Genomic DNA, 17,009 nt, shown 5'->3' with positions numbered 1-17,009 from the left:
GGGTGTTTAGTGAATGAACAGCAGCTTTCCATTGAGAGTGTACTGAAGCTGAAGCTTATTGTACACGAGAACGAGTACACACACACACACACACACACACACACACACACACACACACACACAGAGTGAAACAGTGGAATTACAGTGTATTAACACACTGCAGCGCCACTGTCTGACGATTTAAGACCAATATTAAATACATAGATATAACTCTATGAATTCATTTATAATATCGTTCGTTTAGAGCACATTGTAAAAATAAATAAATAAATGTTAAAAATGCGCTGGATCACGTGCCGGTCTATTCTCTGTGCTGCTGAATAACGCGTGTGGAAGCCATTTTGTTCAATTACACCCGTGACGAGCGTGATCACTACAACTAGCACTACTGACGCAGTAATATGTATAACGGTGACATACCAGACTATTAGATTTATTCGATTATTTATTGCGTACCATGTGTGTGTGTGTGTGTGTTTAAATGAACAGTGCTATTTTATTTTTTTTTCGCTGACACGCTGCACTAGCGCAGGAATTCATCAACAGAAATAATCATCTCATGTTTACTTTCTGGATTTTCTAGATTGGTAAATACTTTTGAGCGGGTTTTAGATTTGAGCTCATGACAACAATCAGGACAACGCTGGAAAATTTGACAGACAGACAGACCGACAGACAGACAGACAGACAGACCGACAGACAGACAGACAGAGCCCAGTGTGTTTAAACCCATTTACTTTCACTTGGTACACAGGGACGTTTTGGTTCTGACGGCCATCTTCTGGATGTCATTTTAAATCCTCCAGATGTGCGTAAACTGCACAGGAGAGTGTGTGAACAATGCCGCTCGTGTTCCTGCTGCTTCTGTCATGCCTCAAATATAAACCAGATCCCTCGGCTCCGCGTTGGGCCGTATCACACCACCCCGGCGTGGATTATTTTTCTACTAAACACACCCCGTAGTGTTTTATTCCTTACGCGTCGCTCGCGCGGTGCTGGATGTGATGGAGGAAATGAGACGAGCGCTTTCAAACACGCTTCCTGACGACTTACTCTGACGTACACACACCTCCGAAGTCAGGATCTCAGTGGCATAATAAAGTGTTCAAATGTTACAGTATTGCTAAATTATGAACCTGGTATTAAAAATAAATAAATAAATATACAGTGGTGAGGGCTTGGCTTCGCAAGAAAGTCATAATGTCCATTTGGGTTTAATGCCCAAAATGTTTGGGAACCCCTGATCTAAGAGCTCTTTCAGCATGAGTGTGTGTTTTGTTAAAGCGTGTATGTGTGTGTGTGTGTGTGTGTGGGACTCACTGTCGGTTTCTGCACCGTGATTGGGCAGTGATCCCAGATCAACAACCAAGCCGTCCAAACAGACGTTCAGCTCTCCACCCGACACAACCAGGCCTTTATTCTCCATCTGTAGCTCCAGACTGAGCTCCACGTTCTCCACTGAGAGAGGGGGGTTAGAGAGAGAGAGAGAGAGAGAGAGAGAGAGAGAGAGAGAGAGCACGAGGGGGGTTAGGGAGAGAAGGGGGAGAGAGAGAGGGAGAGGGAGAGAGAAAAAGAGAGGGGGGGGAGAGAGAGAGAGAGAGAGAGAAGAGAGAAGAGAGAGAGAGAAAAAGATAGAGAGAGAGAGGGAGAGGGGAGTTAGAGAGAGAGAGAGAGAGAAAGAGAGAGAGAAAGAGTGGGGGGAGTTAGAGAGAGAGAGAGAGAGAAAGAGAGAGGGGGGGAGTTAGAGAGAGAGGAGAGACAGAGACAAAGAGTGAGGGGGGGGGGGGGGGGGCAAAGGAAGTGTGTACAGTGTTACTGTAGTGCCCTCTGTTGTCCTAAAAGAGTAGTGTGTTATTGTGTGAACCGTTTCCCACTAGCACTAAGCCCTAGGTAGTGCAGATGGAGGTTTACTTTTCCCGTGATGAGTGCGCAGTGTGTCGAGCAGGTCGATGGTGGCGCTGCCCAGGAGCTCCTTCCTCAGAGTGTGACAATTCCACAACTTCAGATCCAGCCGGCTCAGAGGAGTCACGTTACTGCACACACACACACACACACACACACACACATCATTTCCAGTCAGAATATGATCTGTCAGTATATATATATATATATATATATATATATATATATATATATATATATATATATATATATATATATATATATACACACATACACTGTATGATATACCAGTCAGTATATGTGGCCCTGCCCCTTTTAAGTAACTGGATGATTGGCTGTCAGCTGTTCCGTGGCCAGGTGCGTGTTCTCGCCTCATTATTTCTCTTACAGGTAAACAGATAAAAGGGTTGATTTAGGGGTCACCCAGAAAAGGAAGGGTTCCCTTTTGAGTCTGGTTCCTCTCAAGGTTCCTGCCCTTGGCTTGCTCGTTAGAGATAAAGTTAAATCTATATCCAGGTTCCTGTAAAGCTGCTATGTGACAATGCCTTGTGAAGAAATACATAAATAAATAAAAACAGAATTAATAACTGAAGGCGAAACACCCCAAGAACAAGAAGAAGTGAAGACAGCTGCAGTAAAGACCAGGCAAGAAACCCAGCATCTGGTGACGTCTGTAGGTTCAGGACTTCGGGCAAAGATTTACAAACAAGTATTAAAAATGACTGTTTAATGTGTGATTATCTTAATTTATCCAAATACATTTAGACAGCTAAAAGAACAAATATTATAATAACCTCCAAATATTTATGGACCTGACTGTACTACACACACCATTATCTATTAAACACACCATTTACATACACACAGTGTGAGGTGGTGTATGAGATGATGATGATGATGATGATGATGATGATGAAGACTTACAGTGTGAGGTCTTCGTTCCACTGCAGGTCGTTTCCACTGCGTTTGCAGGTTTTCTTGGTCTCGGTGCTCAGACCGTCAGCCGTCACCTCCACAAACGAGCTGCCACGCGCCAGACGAGCTGGGAGCTTCGGAGACTGAGGCCTCGCTGATAGCACTGACACACACACACACACACACAGACACACACACACACACACACACATTACATTGTCATTACTATTATAACACACATCCGTTGCACACGGTATTTTCCCAGGATGAACACATTCACACTTACAATGAAAGTTGCATTACACAGGAATTTATACTTTAAACCCTCGAGTGTGTTTATCAGCGGCGTCTCTGCTCTCAGCGTGTCTCCCGGGTCTCCAGCTCGACCTGTTCCCAGCATTTTACCCTGACCGGCATTCACACTAAACCCTTCCATCACCATTTACTGTCTAAATGTGACTCATGTTTCTAGTTTATGAGGTTCCACACACACACACACACACACACACACACACACACACACACAAGGTACATTACAGTATATGGTGTGACTCAGTCTGTGTTACAGATGAGGAAGTGCAGTGTGTGTGTGTGTGTGTTAAGGTATTTCCTGATCAGCTCATTAACACACCCTTCACTGTGATACAGTGTGTGAGTGTGTGTGTGTTTCTGTGTGTGTGTGAGAGAGAGAGACAACAGAAAACACACTAACATGGAGAAAAGGAGGACTGAACGCTAAACACACATTAACACTTACTAACACACTCCAACCACCAGCTTAACACACTACCACACACTACCACACACTCCAAAACAGTGCCATATACACTTATAAGAGATCTGAAAGTGTGTGTGTGTGTGTGTTAGACTCTAACACACAGTTTCTGAGAAAAATAAATATCACCACCTAGTGTGAGTAAGGATGAAGTGCAGTCTGAAAAACTTGGAAGATGAAGGCTGAAAAAGTCTTTCGTCACTCCTCACTGTTCATAACCATGGAGCTGCTGTTTCATATAGTATGAGTCCCATTTAAATCTCTACTAAATCCCGCCGCACTGTACTAAACCCCGCCGCCACACTCGACCAAACCCCGCCGCCGCACTCGACCAAACCCCGCCGCCGCACTCGACCAAACCCCGCCGCACCACTCCCTTAAACACTGTTACACTTCTCTCCACTATATTCCACTAAGTCCCACTACACTCCACTAAATCCAGCTACACTTCACTAAATCCCACTACACTCCACTTCACTCCATTAAACCCCGCTGCACTCTACTGCAGTCCATTAAACACCATTACATTTCCTTAAACTCCATTACAATATCACATAATAACACACAATATGCATCAGAACATTCAGGCTTGTTTACAGAGGGCTTGCACGTCTGTAGCAGTACATATGATGCAGAAAAAGAGGAAAAGTGAAACAATAAAAACAAACAAACAAAAAAATCCTAATGTCCAATCAGTCATGTGTGTAAATCTGCTTTGTGATGTCGGCGCTCCTTTACGATTATCCCTCGTCACACTGTAGGAGTTCTCGATACTCTCTGCTCTGAATTCTATAACAGACTGTGAGGTAGTGTGTCTCCAGATCGGTTTATATGATGAAGATCCTCTAACGACAGACCTGCGATTAAGGAACACAACTCTCACACTCTTCTCATTTCATTCTTACTTCATTTAGTTTACTGCTGTATGGTCATCGGCATTTTTGTTCTCTGTGCTTTATCTGCATCGTAATCATTTCTGCTGTTTGTTATACTGCTGCAACAGAACAATTTCCCTCAGCGATCCATATCTATCGACCGATCGACCTAATGTCATCAATCAGCGTGATCCAGAAATCAGCTCGTGCAGAAAACAGCTTCGCATAAACACACACGTCCTTCACGGAGCTCAACTCATGCCTGGAGAATGATCTAACGATGTGATCTGCCCAGGGTTCGAGCCATGCTCACGCCATGCACCGTGTAAAGTCAGGTTCAGTGTGAGTAATAACAGAGTGAGTCAGGGTGATAAAGCACGGATACTCTACAATACTCCTAAATCATTTTAGAAGCTCAGACTTTTTACCTTTTAAGGTGAGCTGTGATTTCTCTGTGTTGGGCAAACCGCCGGGTCGACTCACACTGGCAGCTGCCATCACATCACCACCTGAAACGCGCACACACACACACACACACACACACACACACACACACACACACACACACACACACACGGGGTTATAAACTGAGCAATTAAACTTAACAGCATTCTGTCCTTTAACCTTTAAACTCAGAAGTGTTTAGATTTACTGTGTGTGTGTGTGTGTGTGTGTGTGTGTGTGTGTGTGTGTGTGTGGGAGGGAGGGAGGGAGAGAGAGAGAGAGAGAGACTAGTGTAGATATCACAATATACAATGTTTTATAATAACAATAACAATAACAACAATAATAATAATAACAAGCTCTGCATCAACATCGGGCTTCTGAAATGTCCTTACTCTGCTGATTTTTCACCTAAATGGATTCGACTCAGTACAAAATCACTCCTTTAATCCCTTGAACAGCCCTAACCTTAAACTTAATCCTTAAACTGAAACATTCACATTCAAATTAGCGCAAAGCGAATAATCAGACCATGGTTAACATTAACAGCCCTACAACAGCACAAATCTTATTCTCCTAGCGCAAAATAAATAACGTGTTGTCTTATTTATTTGATCATTTCTCTTTCGCTCCAGTGCCAGATCATCTGCGTTGTGTTTCCGCTTTCTTTATCACACACATAAACACGGAAGCCGCATTAGCATTAGCATCTCGGCTAAAATGTCTAATGTTCAAATGTTCAAAACGCCTCTGTCACTTTCAAACAGACTCACTGGAAACTTAACACGCCCATGATTTAAATGATCACCAGGAAAATAATCTAATAAATCAGTTTTCTGTTCTCATACCGTTGTTTTTACTGCTCTGATCTGCTGTTTGGCTTTTCACTTCCGCCTCAGTATCTGGGTCATGTGACACGCAGAGGAGGGCGCGATGCATTGTGGGTGATGTCGAGTTAGCCGAGATGCTATTTGAGGGTTTTTCATCAACTGTAGACACTTTCAACTCCCGGAGATGTATAATTTAATAAAATTCACAGATTTTCTTTCTTATTTTTTTCTCCATTAAATTCGCATTAAAAGAGTGTGGGAGGATTTTACTAACCCTTATGTTTTGCTACTTTATTATGCATTTTATGTATAAATGTAATTTTTTTTGTCCATACTTTTAAGCTTAAAATATGCAAATTGGTAATAAAAAAATTTGGGTTTTAAAAAATTATTTTATCTTTTAGTTTGGCCCTCTAAAAACAACGTGAAATAAATATAAATATAAATGTACTACGGGGATTTTCATTTGAGCTACAGATCATGACAACAATCACGACAACAGCAGAAGTGAAGTACGTTTGCCCCTTTTCAGTAACACAAACTATTCGTTAAAAAAATGTATTGGTATTTACAAAGTGGAAAAGACAAAATGAGAAAAAATAATCACCTCCACTTCATTCACTTCTTCCTATTCTACTTCCTCCTCCTTCTCCTTCACCTCCTCCTTCACCCCCGCTTCATTTACCTCATCACTCACCTACCACTCCTCACTCACCTCCTCCTCATTCACCCCCACTTCACTCACCTCCTGACTCACCTACAACTCCTCACTCAGCTCCTCCTCTTTCACCCCCACTTCACTCACCTCCTCACTCACCACCTCGTCACTCACCTCCTCCTCATTCACCCCCACTTCACTCACCTCCTCACTCACCACCTCGTCACTCACCTCCTCCTCATTCACCCCCACTTCACTCACCTCCTCACTCACCACCTCATCACTCACCTCCTCCTCATTCACCCCCACTTCACTCACCTCCTCCTCATTCACCCCACTTCACTCACCTCCTCCTCATTCACCCCCACTTCACTCACCTCCTCACTCACCACCTCGCCATTCACCTCCTCCTCATTCACCCCACTTCACTCACCTCCTCCTCATTCACCCCACTTCACTCACCTTGTCACTCACCTCCTCCTCATTCACCTTCTCCTCATTCACCTCTTCCCTTTTGATCTCCTCTTTCACCTCCTCCTCCTCATTCTCCTCTTCTTTTTCACCTCTACACTCACCTCCTCCTCACTCACCTCCTCACTAACCTTTTCCTCATTGACCTCCTCCTCAGTCACCTCATTCAAACTACCAAAACCAACAGTTTTATGATGCACTGTCTCATTCATCCTAAAAATGTGGACATTTCAGCATTCAAGAACTCACCATTCTTGAGAAAACAGTATGCTGTTGAAGTAAGTTGTGGTTTTGGCTAATGGACTGTGATAACTGAGCTAGCTAACTGGCGAACTAAGAATATTGTTTAATGTTAAAAACTGTTTTACTATCTTATAGCTATCACAGATTATTAATATTATTAATAATGCACACTGAGCATGAATTAATTTTATAATTTAGTATTTGGTGATGTTCAGCAGTTGGTCACTTGTTGAGATGCTTCTGAGGTTAAATTCCTACTTTGAGTATTCTGTATAATGTTTTCAAGCTGAAAACAAAAGTTGATTTTCATTTGAATCAGTGGAGGAATTAATCATGACTCATGGATTCCTGATCCATGATTGTACATCACCTCTTAGGCTACAGAGTAAGTGTGTCCGTTGAATCTTGTAAAGACGGGTCCTATCTGTACAGTGGATATGGTCTTATTATATGTAAGTATTATATATTATATTATAATATTATAGTATTTTTTGCACCCGATGTGATATCACACCACAGAATAATGTATACAGTACAATTTCACAGTGCATACAGGATACCAAGCCTAAAAAATGTAATTGTTTGGAATAGTGTGTGTGTGTGTGTGTGTATGTGTGTGTGTAGTGTTTCCCAATCCTACCGCTTTAATGACACACACTAACACACCCATTGTGTCCTCATGAAGGGTGTGTTGATGAGCTGATGAGTTAAATCAGGCATGTTTGAGCAAGAAACACCAAAAAATGTGCAGAACTGAAAAACTAAAGCAGCGGCACTGAGACACACAGGGATAAAAGATATTAATGCCTTATACTAAATAGATACAGACACACACACACACACACACACACACACACATCGGCATAATACACACAGTCTTTTTATATCTCGTCGATATAAATGTTACAATTTAGTATATATATATATATATATATATATATATATATATATATATATATATATATATATATATATATAATTCAGCAGATGGTCCATATAATCTGATTTAAAAAGTCATCGTTTATATGGTAAAGTTTTCTTATGGAAGGAGTCTCTAGTGTCAGCTCTTTGTAACAGTCAGGGGTACGGCTGTAACTTTAAGTTTTCCGACATCTTCAGGACAGAGGAGTTTACGCTTCTTTGCGGTTTCTCTGTAACATGACAAGCTGCGATTAAAAAAATATCTTATTAACTTGAAGAGAGAGAATAAAGAGAGAGAATAAAGAGAGCCTGGTGAGGGAACGTCTGTTTATAGCTGCTATAATGTAAGCGATAACAGGAACTAACTTGTTTCATTGAACATTCCACACATATAATTATAAACAGATAAAAATCAGATTGTGTTGTTAATGAATAAAGCATTTTAAATGTTAGCAAGTTGCTGTGGTATAAGAGAAGTTGGGGATGTGCTGGTATAGGAAAATAATCAACTTTGTGGTGGTAACAGTGACTCTGATTCATCACAGCAGCTCAGCATTGATTATTTTCCTCTAACCGCATGCCCCAATATCTGTTATTGGATGGAAGCTGGTTTATAAATCGAGTCTGTTTGCCATGGTATCTGGTCAATTTTTAAAAGCTTTGTCATGGTTTGGTCCCGGTAGCAGAGCGTCTCTGCTGATTAACAGTTAAACTCTTTTTGTGTCAAACCACTTTCTTTTGAAATGTTTTTTTGTTCGGTTTAGCTTACTCAAACATTTACACAGCCCTGCTGAAAAAAAACTAAACGAAAGAAACCCTCATACAATTGAGCTTTTAATGTTTATAATGGGGTGCGCATGTTGGCTTAGTGGTTAGCACGTTCGCCACACACCTCCAGGGTCGGGAGCTCGATTCCCACCGTGGCCCTGTGTGTGGAGTTTGCATGTTCTCCCCGTGCTGCGGGGGTTTCCTCCGGGTTCCCCGGTTTCCTCCCTGAGTCCAAAGACATGCATGGTAGGCTCATTGGCATGTCCAAAGTGTCTGTAGTGTGTGAATGTGTATGTGATTGTGCCCTGCGATAGATTCCCTGTGACTCTATAGCATAAACGGTACAGAAAATGGATGGATGGATGGTTATAATACGAATTGTATTGGTTTTAATGGAAACTACAATAGTCCCCCATTGGTGGCATGTTATGTATAGTGGATACCATTAAGGACCTACGTCCTTGATACATCCTACTGCGTAATGGAAACACAAACAGCTGACGTTTTGTAATGGTATTTGTAGTGGAAACCATTAGAATTTCTGTGATGGTTTCTGTTGGGGGTTTTTTTTTCCACCAGGGAATTTTACTCAAATAGTGATGAATGAGGCTCACTGTGAGGATAATTTAGTAAACACACTTAATAAACCGTAAGAGAGGATTAAAATCCGTCTTCTTCTTCTTTGTCTTCTCCCTCATATCTGGACTTCAGTTTCCATTTTATCGCGGAGCTCTTCTCGGCAACCAATCAGCGCCTTAGTTTAGCTCACGCGCAGTACGTGTCTTCACCGAACACCTCCCCACCGCCCCCCAGCTAGCTTAGTGGCTAACACAACATCGACTGGCATCAAACTTCAGAGATTTGGATTAACGGGAGAATAAGCCGCTCGGTGATGGCGAGCTCCGCGCTTTCCCGCACCGTGTAGCGACCGGACATGGATCCACGACGCGGGAACCGGCGCGCGCTTTTAGAAATGAGATAAATGCGTGTGAGAATCTGTGAAACATTAGTTAGCTTAGCGCGGCTAGCGTTTTTTTTTGGCGCTCGGGTTAACTTTGAGCTGTGCAGTGATTGAGCGTTAGCTTAGCTAACAGGCTAACGGCTAAAGCTGCCTCTCCGCGGAGTAGTTTTGGGGTCCGTGCGTTAGCTTAGCCAGCTAGCTTCAGTTATTTACTCATATTACTTTTATCAAAGAAAACAATCAAACATTGGATTAAAACCAACAAATCTGTAAGTATATCTTTCCACCCCCACCCCCCCAAAAATTTAATAATCCATACTATTATATAACGTTTTCTTAAAATGGATGATTAATTATTTAGCAGTTAGCATGGATGCACTGTTATTGAGTCAGTAGCAGCAGTGATGAAAATGTAGTTAACCTTTTTAAAGTGAGTTTATTATCTGTTAATAACGCTTTATAATCTGTATACGCGGGATATTTGAACTTTATCTAGTTTATAAAGTGAGTTGTTTAGCTAAACTAAACTAAATGAAACTAGCCGTGGAGTGAAACACGTAAATGTGTTACACACAGCTAAACACTTATGTGTTGTGTGTGTGTGTGTGTGTGTGTGTGTGTGTGTGTGTTTCTGATGTATAAATACATCTACACTGTGGACTTTATATACAGTTTAACATCTACAGCCTATTGTGTAAATGATAGAAATGTAGAAATAAACAGGATTAAACGTATAGTTATTAGTTTGTTTTGATCCGATCTACAAACAAAAATATTTAGTCTGATAACAAGAAAAACCAGACTTGATATTTTATATAATCTGACCCGGACACGATATTAACTTTAATCCTGAGTTGTAAAATATATATATGTATATAAACCTATAAATGTGTGATGAGCTGAGAGACTGGAGAGAGAGAGAGAGAGAGAGAGAGAGAGAAATGTTAGTGTGTTATAACGCCTGTATGAAGTCTATGAAGCTTGAAGGTTCGGTTTCTCCTTATTCCTGCCCACATTAGAGGTGAGATTTTTGTCTCAGACTGAGCGAGCGAGTGAGCGGCCTGATGGAGGGAGAGAGAGAGGGAGAGAGGGAGGGGCGCTTTATGAAAATATTCCAGGAATTTTTCATTCTCCAAACCCATCTGAGTGTTTAACATCACACACACACACACACACACACCACACACACACACTGCTCTGCTCACACAGAGATGCTCAGCACGTCTGTGTTTTAGTATTATTTTATAAAAACACTCTGTTTCTCGGGGATTGTTTGTTTAAGCTCAGATGTGATGCCGGTTCCTCGGTCACTCAGCGTGTTCTGATTATTACATCACTCGCACTTTCAGTTCCCATGGCAACGATATTTGGCAGTATCACTAATCGAAACGATTCGGTTCGATTCAGTATCGTTCAAACGACCAGCTGTGCTCAGAATCTGGAGTAGGCCTAGATAGAACCTTTACACATCAGTTAATATATATATATATATATATATATATATATATATATATATATATACACACACACGCACAAACACACACACACTACGGGTCAAAAGTTTGTGGACACTCGACTGAAGTGTTTCTCATGATCTTAAAAACCTTTTGATCTGAAGGTGTGTGATTAAATGTTTGAAATCGGTGTCGTAGACAAAAATATAATCGTGCCGACGTATTCGTTTCTTTCATTAGAAAACTAAGATTTTATTTACAAAACAGTACATTTTTTTAATGAAAAAAATGGGGGGGGGGGGTGGGAGTGTAAAGAATGAGTGTCTACACTTTTGACCGGTAGTATGTATTTTATATAATATTTCACTCACTGGTTATTTGTCCCTTTTCGATTATAATCTGTTTTCGCGTTGCATGTTTAATCTGTATTTATTTACTATAGTGATTATTTATTTATCTATCTATTTATTTATTTGGTTAGTTTAGGGTTTAGGAGTGTTTAAAATATCTAGATGTATCACATTAATTATATTAATGGACTCTTTTTACAAGCCGGTGCTGAAAACTGATTTATTTCAGTTTATTACAAAATCTCTGTACGGTTCATTGTGTGATTATAAAACTGTATTTAAACCAAAAGGAAGTGTGAAAGAGATTTCTCAGAATATTTTGACAGAAAGTCGTACGCTGTCTGTGCTGATGTCGTCGTGGGTATGAGCTGAGATAGAGAGAGATTGTGGGAAAACACTTTAAAAACGTTTATACGAGACGAGTAAAAGGAGGAAAGTGTTGTGTTCTCTCCTCGTTCACGACGCGTCTGACGAGTTTGAGCTGAATTTGTTGAGACTGGTCCGTGCCACGACGTGCGGTCGGGACGAGTAACGCGGTTTCATCACACTTTCTGGGACTGTCTACTTTCTTGCACAAAAGGGAAGAGATCCACCAGCTTAAAGAACTTAAGTGCTAAATAAATTAAGCTTAAGTAACGATCAGAAATGAAGAAATGCATTCCGAGGTATTTTGTAAAAGTCCACAGTGAGGTAAATGTCCGATGATGCACCATGACTCTGTGACCGTTCCCGCAGGTTCAGTCATCATCGTCATCATCATCATCATCATCATCCCCCTCACTGATGAAGAATGAGTGTGTGTGTAGTGCTGGGGACTGAATCAGGAACCCTGATGGCTGGATCTGGGTAAGAGATCGTCCTCATTTTAATATTTATACACAAAAAAAACCCCACAATGGGAATGGAATGGAATGGTGTGTAACAGGAAAATAGTAAACTATTTTCCTGTTACACACCCTGTCAGAACCAATCACGCTGCTCCAATTTACATGCTATTTACATATTCGTACAAATGTAGTTTTTTTAATATATATGGTAAACGGTCTGCACTTATATAGCGCTTTTATCCAAAGCGCTTTACACTGTGTCTCATTCACCCATACACACACACACCAGCGGTAGCAGAGCTGCCATGCAAGGCACTAACTTGCCATCGGGAGCAACTTGGGGTTCAGTGTCTCGCTCAAGGACACTTCAGCATGTGGAGTCGTGTGGAGTCATGCGGGCCGGGAATCGAACCGCCAACCATACGATTAGTGTACAACCCGCTCTACCACCTGATCCACAGCCGCCACACACACACACACACACAGAATGTGCATCATAGATAATACATATGCTAAATAATAAATTTGACCTTTTAGGATGAAGTGATAAACTACAGATAGTTAGAAGGAATGTTTATAAATGAGCACTCGTTAATATTCATTATAGACTCATTAATATTCACGCATACACGTAGTGCTGTCTGTTAAATATTTAAATAATCTGGATGTTAAAGGGATTTGACAGAACAAGCCTGATGGCAGAAATATTAGCTGTTGTGGATTTTAACTGTATGATTAAACATGAAGTCTTGATAGTTTCGAGTATAATATTTATTTTTATATTGTTTGGTGTGCATGGAGGTGTGTACGTTCCTACAGTAATCTTTCGTTTATTCCCCTGGCGTGCGTGTGTGTGTGTGTGCGCGTGGATCAGTTTTCTTTTTGTTGGTGTTAAATGGTGAGTGTGGCCGTGACCGTATGGTCCGTCGCGCTACTCGATGTCTGCACGTTATAATTATTATATAATTATAATATAAATATACAGTAATATAAAATGTATACAGTATTTCAGTATAGATACTGCGATGTTGTACAGTGTTTCACAAAGGTGTGTTGTGATGTAATTTATCACAATGTTGAGGATTATGCTAATTATGAAAATAAGATGACGAGAGTGTCTCTCTCTCACTGTCACTCAAACACACACACACACACACAAACCGCTTTACTGAAAACACGTTTAATCGCGATATGGTTAAACATATTGTTATTCATAAAGACGTTTTCACAGTAGAGTTCCAGGAAAAGAGATGACATCATCATCATATTGGTGTATTAGTATTACTGACTATTAGCAGACAGCATGTTAAAGTGTGTGTGTGTCTGTGTTAGGTATCAAATGGTTGTGTGAAGAACCATGGGAAGCTGCTGGAGCTGTCCAGATAAAGAATCCATACCTGACAATCACCAGAGCAAGTTCAAGGTGTGTGAATATTTGTGTATTGTGTATGTATTTTGTAATGCGTGTATGATTGTGTACTGTGTGTATATGTATGTATGGTGTTTGGATACTGTGTGTGTGGTGTGTGCATGTTTGTGTATGTGTTTTGTAGTGTGGTGTGTGTGTGTGTGTGTGTGTGTAATATCTCAGTGTAGTGTGTAAATGATCAGTACAGTCCTGGTATTTATGCGAGTGTGTGCGTGCGTGCACAGGTGGTGAACGTTGACGATGACGGTAACGAGCTCGGGGCTGGGATCATGGAGCTGACCGAGGACGAGCTCGTTCTCCGCACACACAAGTGTGATGCAGTGAGGTGGCCTTACCTGTGCCTCCGTCGCTATGGTTACGACTCCAACCTCTTCTCCTTCGAGAGCGGCCGCCGCTGCCAGACGGGTCAAGGTAACTAACACACACACATGCACACCGTCTAGAAATGAAGAATTCTTTATTGTTCGGTTGACCAGGCTTAAGCTCCGCCCCTTTCCCCTACAATCCTCCATGGCCCCAGGTCAAGACTGAACCGCTATCCTCGATAATTCCCTTCATATCCCACATGGTAACAGTAACCAGGTGTGGGTGTGGCTTGTAATAGATTAGTTACTACAGTTAGATTGAAGTGGTGAAGATTCCTGCGGCAAACTGAAGAAACTAAAGCCTGCCCAGGTAGGCTGCCTACGAAGGGTGTTCTCTTAGGGCCCTTATTTCTGAATGAAACACAGGCAAGGTGGTGGCATTAAGAGTGTGTACTAAAACTGAATGTTTAAATGTCCCCTTGGTTCAGGACTGCACCGATTTTTACACATTGTTTGCAGCTTGGCTATTAATGTCAGAATGTGACCTTTGACCCCAATGCTTTCAAAAGGATGAGTCTGATTGGTGAGTAACGGAGACTCGCTGTGTGCCTCGCCACGCTGCACCATCACGCTGACGTCTGTTGTGTGTATGTGTGCTTTCGTTCTCTCCGTTAGGTCGTGTGTTTATAGTTTGTGTGCGAGATGTCATAGCAAAGGGCTAACACTAACAGCAGGTTGTGTGTGTGTGTGTGTGTGTGTGTGTGTGTGTTCGTTCTACAGGGATCTTTGCGTTTAAGTGTGCACGAGCGGAGGAGATCTTCAACATGCTGCAGGACATCATGCACAACAACAGCATCAGCGTGGTGGAGGAACCTGTGTTTGAACCCACGCTCACACACACACACGTAGAACCGGAAGCTCCGCAAACGCCTCGTACTCCCACCGGTAAAACACACATACACTGTACTCAATACAATGTCCTCCTGTGTCTATAAATATTTATGACTACATTTACAGACTACCTGATGGTATTAGAAGAGTGTGTGTATTTGTCCTGCAGGTGGCGCTCTTCCTGTTTTACCCAATGGGAGCCTGCGGTACCCGTCGCTAGGTGACGCCTCCTCCCACCCCTCCAGTAGGCACCCCTCGGTGGGCAGCACCCGCCTGCCGTCTGTGGGAGAAGAGTCCACTCACCCGCTGCTGATGCCTGACGACAGCATACGGGTCAGAACTCCATCATCACTATATCACTATAGCAACATGATATCACTGCAGAGTGTGTGGAGCTATGATTCATAATACAATGTTAAATGTGTGTGTGTGTGTGTGTGTGTGTGTGTGTGTGTAGGGCCATACGTATGTAAACACTACAGGCCTACTGGAGGATCAGCATGCAGGGGCAGGACATGTAGACCCCCCTGCCCCCCACAGCCCCACCCCTGAGGGGGAGGAGCCTGTGCAGGCTCCAGACCCTGGTCCTCGTGTACAGCTGGAGCGTGAGGGCGTGAGGTTCGTGTTGGGGCCGACGCCCGTGCAGAGGCAACTCATGGCTAGGGAGAGGCAGCAAGATGGGGGCGTGTCATCCGGATCCACCCACAACTCGGCAAACGGGGGTGTGGCCGCTACAGAGGCGGCTCCGGAGCACTCGAACGGTCCCGTGTTTAACCCCCCGTCACGCCGCAGGCCTCGCCCCCCGCCTCTCAGCCCCGACGCTAACGTAAACAACTCTGCCCAGCGCAGGACGGCGTTGTTGGATTACGAGAACCTCCCCTCGCTCCCTCCACTGAGGGAGGACCCTAAAGCGGGTGACGAGGACGGGGATCAGGACGAGGCCGTCCGGACCAAGACACAGCAGCCGCCTTCCAACGGGTATCACGGTGCCGACTCCGCACACCTCTACATCAACACCGAGAACGTAGCAGCGGCGATGTGGCCGGAGTCGGCGCCTCTGAGCGCAGGGTGGGCGGAGTCCGGGCCTCTCAGTGCCGGGAGGGTGGAGTCGGGGCGCTTCAGCGTGTTTAACTTCGATGTGCGGCGTCCGTGTGAGCAACACACGCTCAACTACATCGAGGTGGAAATGGACCCAGGTTCAGACTGCAGTACGCCCAGGACGCCGCACACGCCCGCCTCGCCACGCCCTCCCACGCCTACCGCTGCCCCGCCCACAGCTACGCCCACACGCAGGACCGAACTGTATGCAGTGATCGACGTGGAACGCACAGCAGCCATGTCGAACCTGCAAAGAGCGCAGCCTCGCTACGACGGTACGTCCAGGAAAACCCGACACAACAGCGTGGACCTGCCCATGTAACCCCACCCACTTTGCTTTTTTCTCTAAAACTTTATCAGAAACCTTTAAAAGGCACTCGGTGGTTCCGGAACGGTGTAGCGCAGGGCGATGGTTTATATTTGTATTCGGCGACCATGCACTCGCCATCCTGTGCACGAGCGTGACCTTTGACCTTCACCGCACGGCTGGACTGCAGCCTGTGTCCATTCCGTACAGATCAGTATTACTGATGGAGCATTTCCTGTTTGTGTTTGTCTTCTTATGTTGTACTTTTGTATTGAAAATGCCACGACAGGTTGTTTTATAATTTCAGTATCCAGGGACTTTTACGGTACACGACGGCGGCCATCTTACTGACTGCATTTAGATTTCACTACAGCACAATAAAAGACTTTTATTTTGTTTGATTCATATCCGAGTGAGCGACTCCGTGTGTTTCACTTCCCAACAGTCACGGCAAAAAAAATTTAAATTAAACACATTAAATCATGTGAACTTTATTCTAACCTTAGTTATTTCTTCGCTCCTTCACCCATTTAGGCCACGCCCCTTACTTGAGTCTGTAACCACATCGTCACAGTGCGTAGTGCC

General features: G+C 43.1%; 2 protein-coding genes across 3 annotated transcripts in view; one reads left to right on the top strand and one right to left on the bottom strand.

Moving 5' to 3' along the window:
- The window catches only part of wwp2 (WW domain containing E3 ubiquitin protein ligase 2), a 27,903-nt gene extending 22,038 nt beyond the window's left edge, over nt 1–5,865 (bottom strand). Inside the window, exons 1-5 of one of the 2 annotated variants that reach the window (XM_053682098.1) lie at nt 5,760–5,865; nt 4,896–4,976; nt 2,827–2,980; nt 1,912–2,033; nt 1,321–1,458 (exon numbers count right to left, since the gene is read on the bottom strand). In XM_053682098.1, coding sequence (XP_053538073.1) covers nt 1,321–1,458; nt 1,912–2,033; nt 2,827–2,980; nt 4,896–4,976; nt 5,760–5,850 — 586 coding nt within the window. In that variant the 5' untranslated portion in view covers nt 5,851–5,865. Of the gene's footprint in view, nt 1–1,320; nt 1,459–1,911; nt 2,034–2,826; nt 2,981–4,895; nt 4,977–5,306; nt 5,579–5,759 lie in introns of those variants that run through there. The other variant, XM_053682099.1, reaches the window with a different exon arrangement.
- Nucleotides 5,866–9,591: 3,726 nt separating this feature from the next.
- frs2b (fibroblast growth factor receptor substrate 2b) lies at nt 9,592–16,836 on the top strand. The gene is made up of 7 exons (XM_053682140.1): nt 9,592–10,032; nt 12,303–12,413; nt 13,727–13,817; nt 14,048–14,234; nt 14,909–15,073; nt 15,189–15,352; nt 15,477–16,836. The coding sequence occupies exons 3-7, from the start codon at nt 13,752–13,754 to the stop codon at nt 16,437–16,439; spliced, it is 1,545 nt and encodes a 514-aa protein (XP_053538115.1). The 5' UTR covers nt 9,592–10,032; nt 12,303–12,413; nt 13,727–13,751; the 3' UTR covers nt 16,440–16,836.
- The last annotated feature ends 173 nt before the right edge of the window (nt 16,837–17,009 follow it).

Source organism: Ictalurus punctatus, chromosome 8, assembly GCF_001660625.3.
Source record: "Ictalurus punctatus breed USDA103 chromosome 8, Coco_2.0, whole genome shotgun sequence".
Taxonomy (NCBI): Eukaryota; Metazoa; Chordata; class Actinopteri; order Siluriformes; family Ictaluridae; genus Ictalurus; species Ictalurus punctatus.
This window is presented reverse-complemented; position numbering and strand designations above follow the sequence as displayed.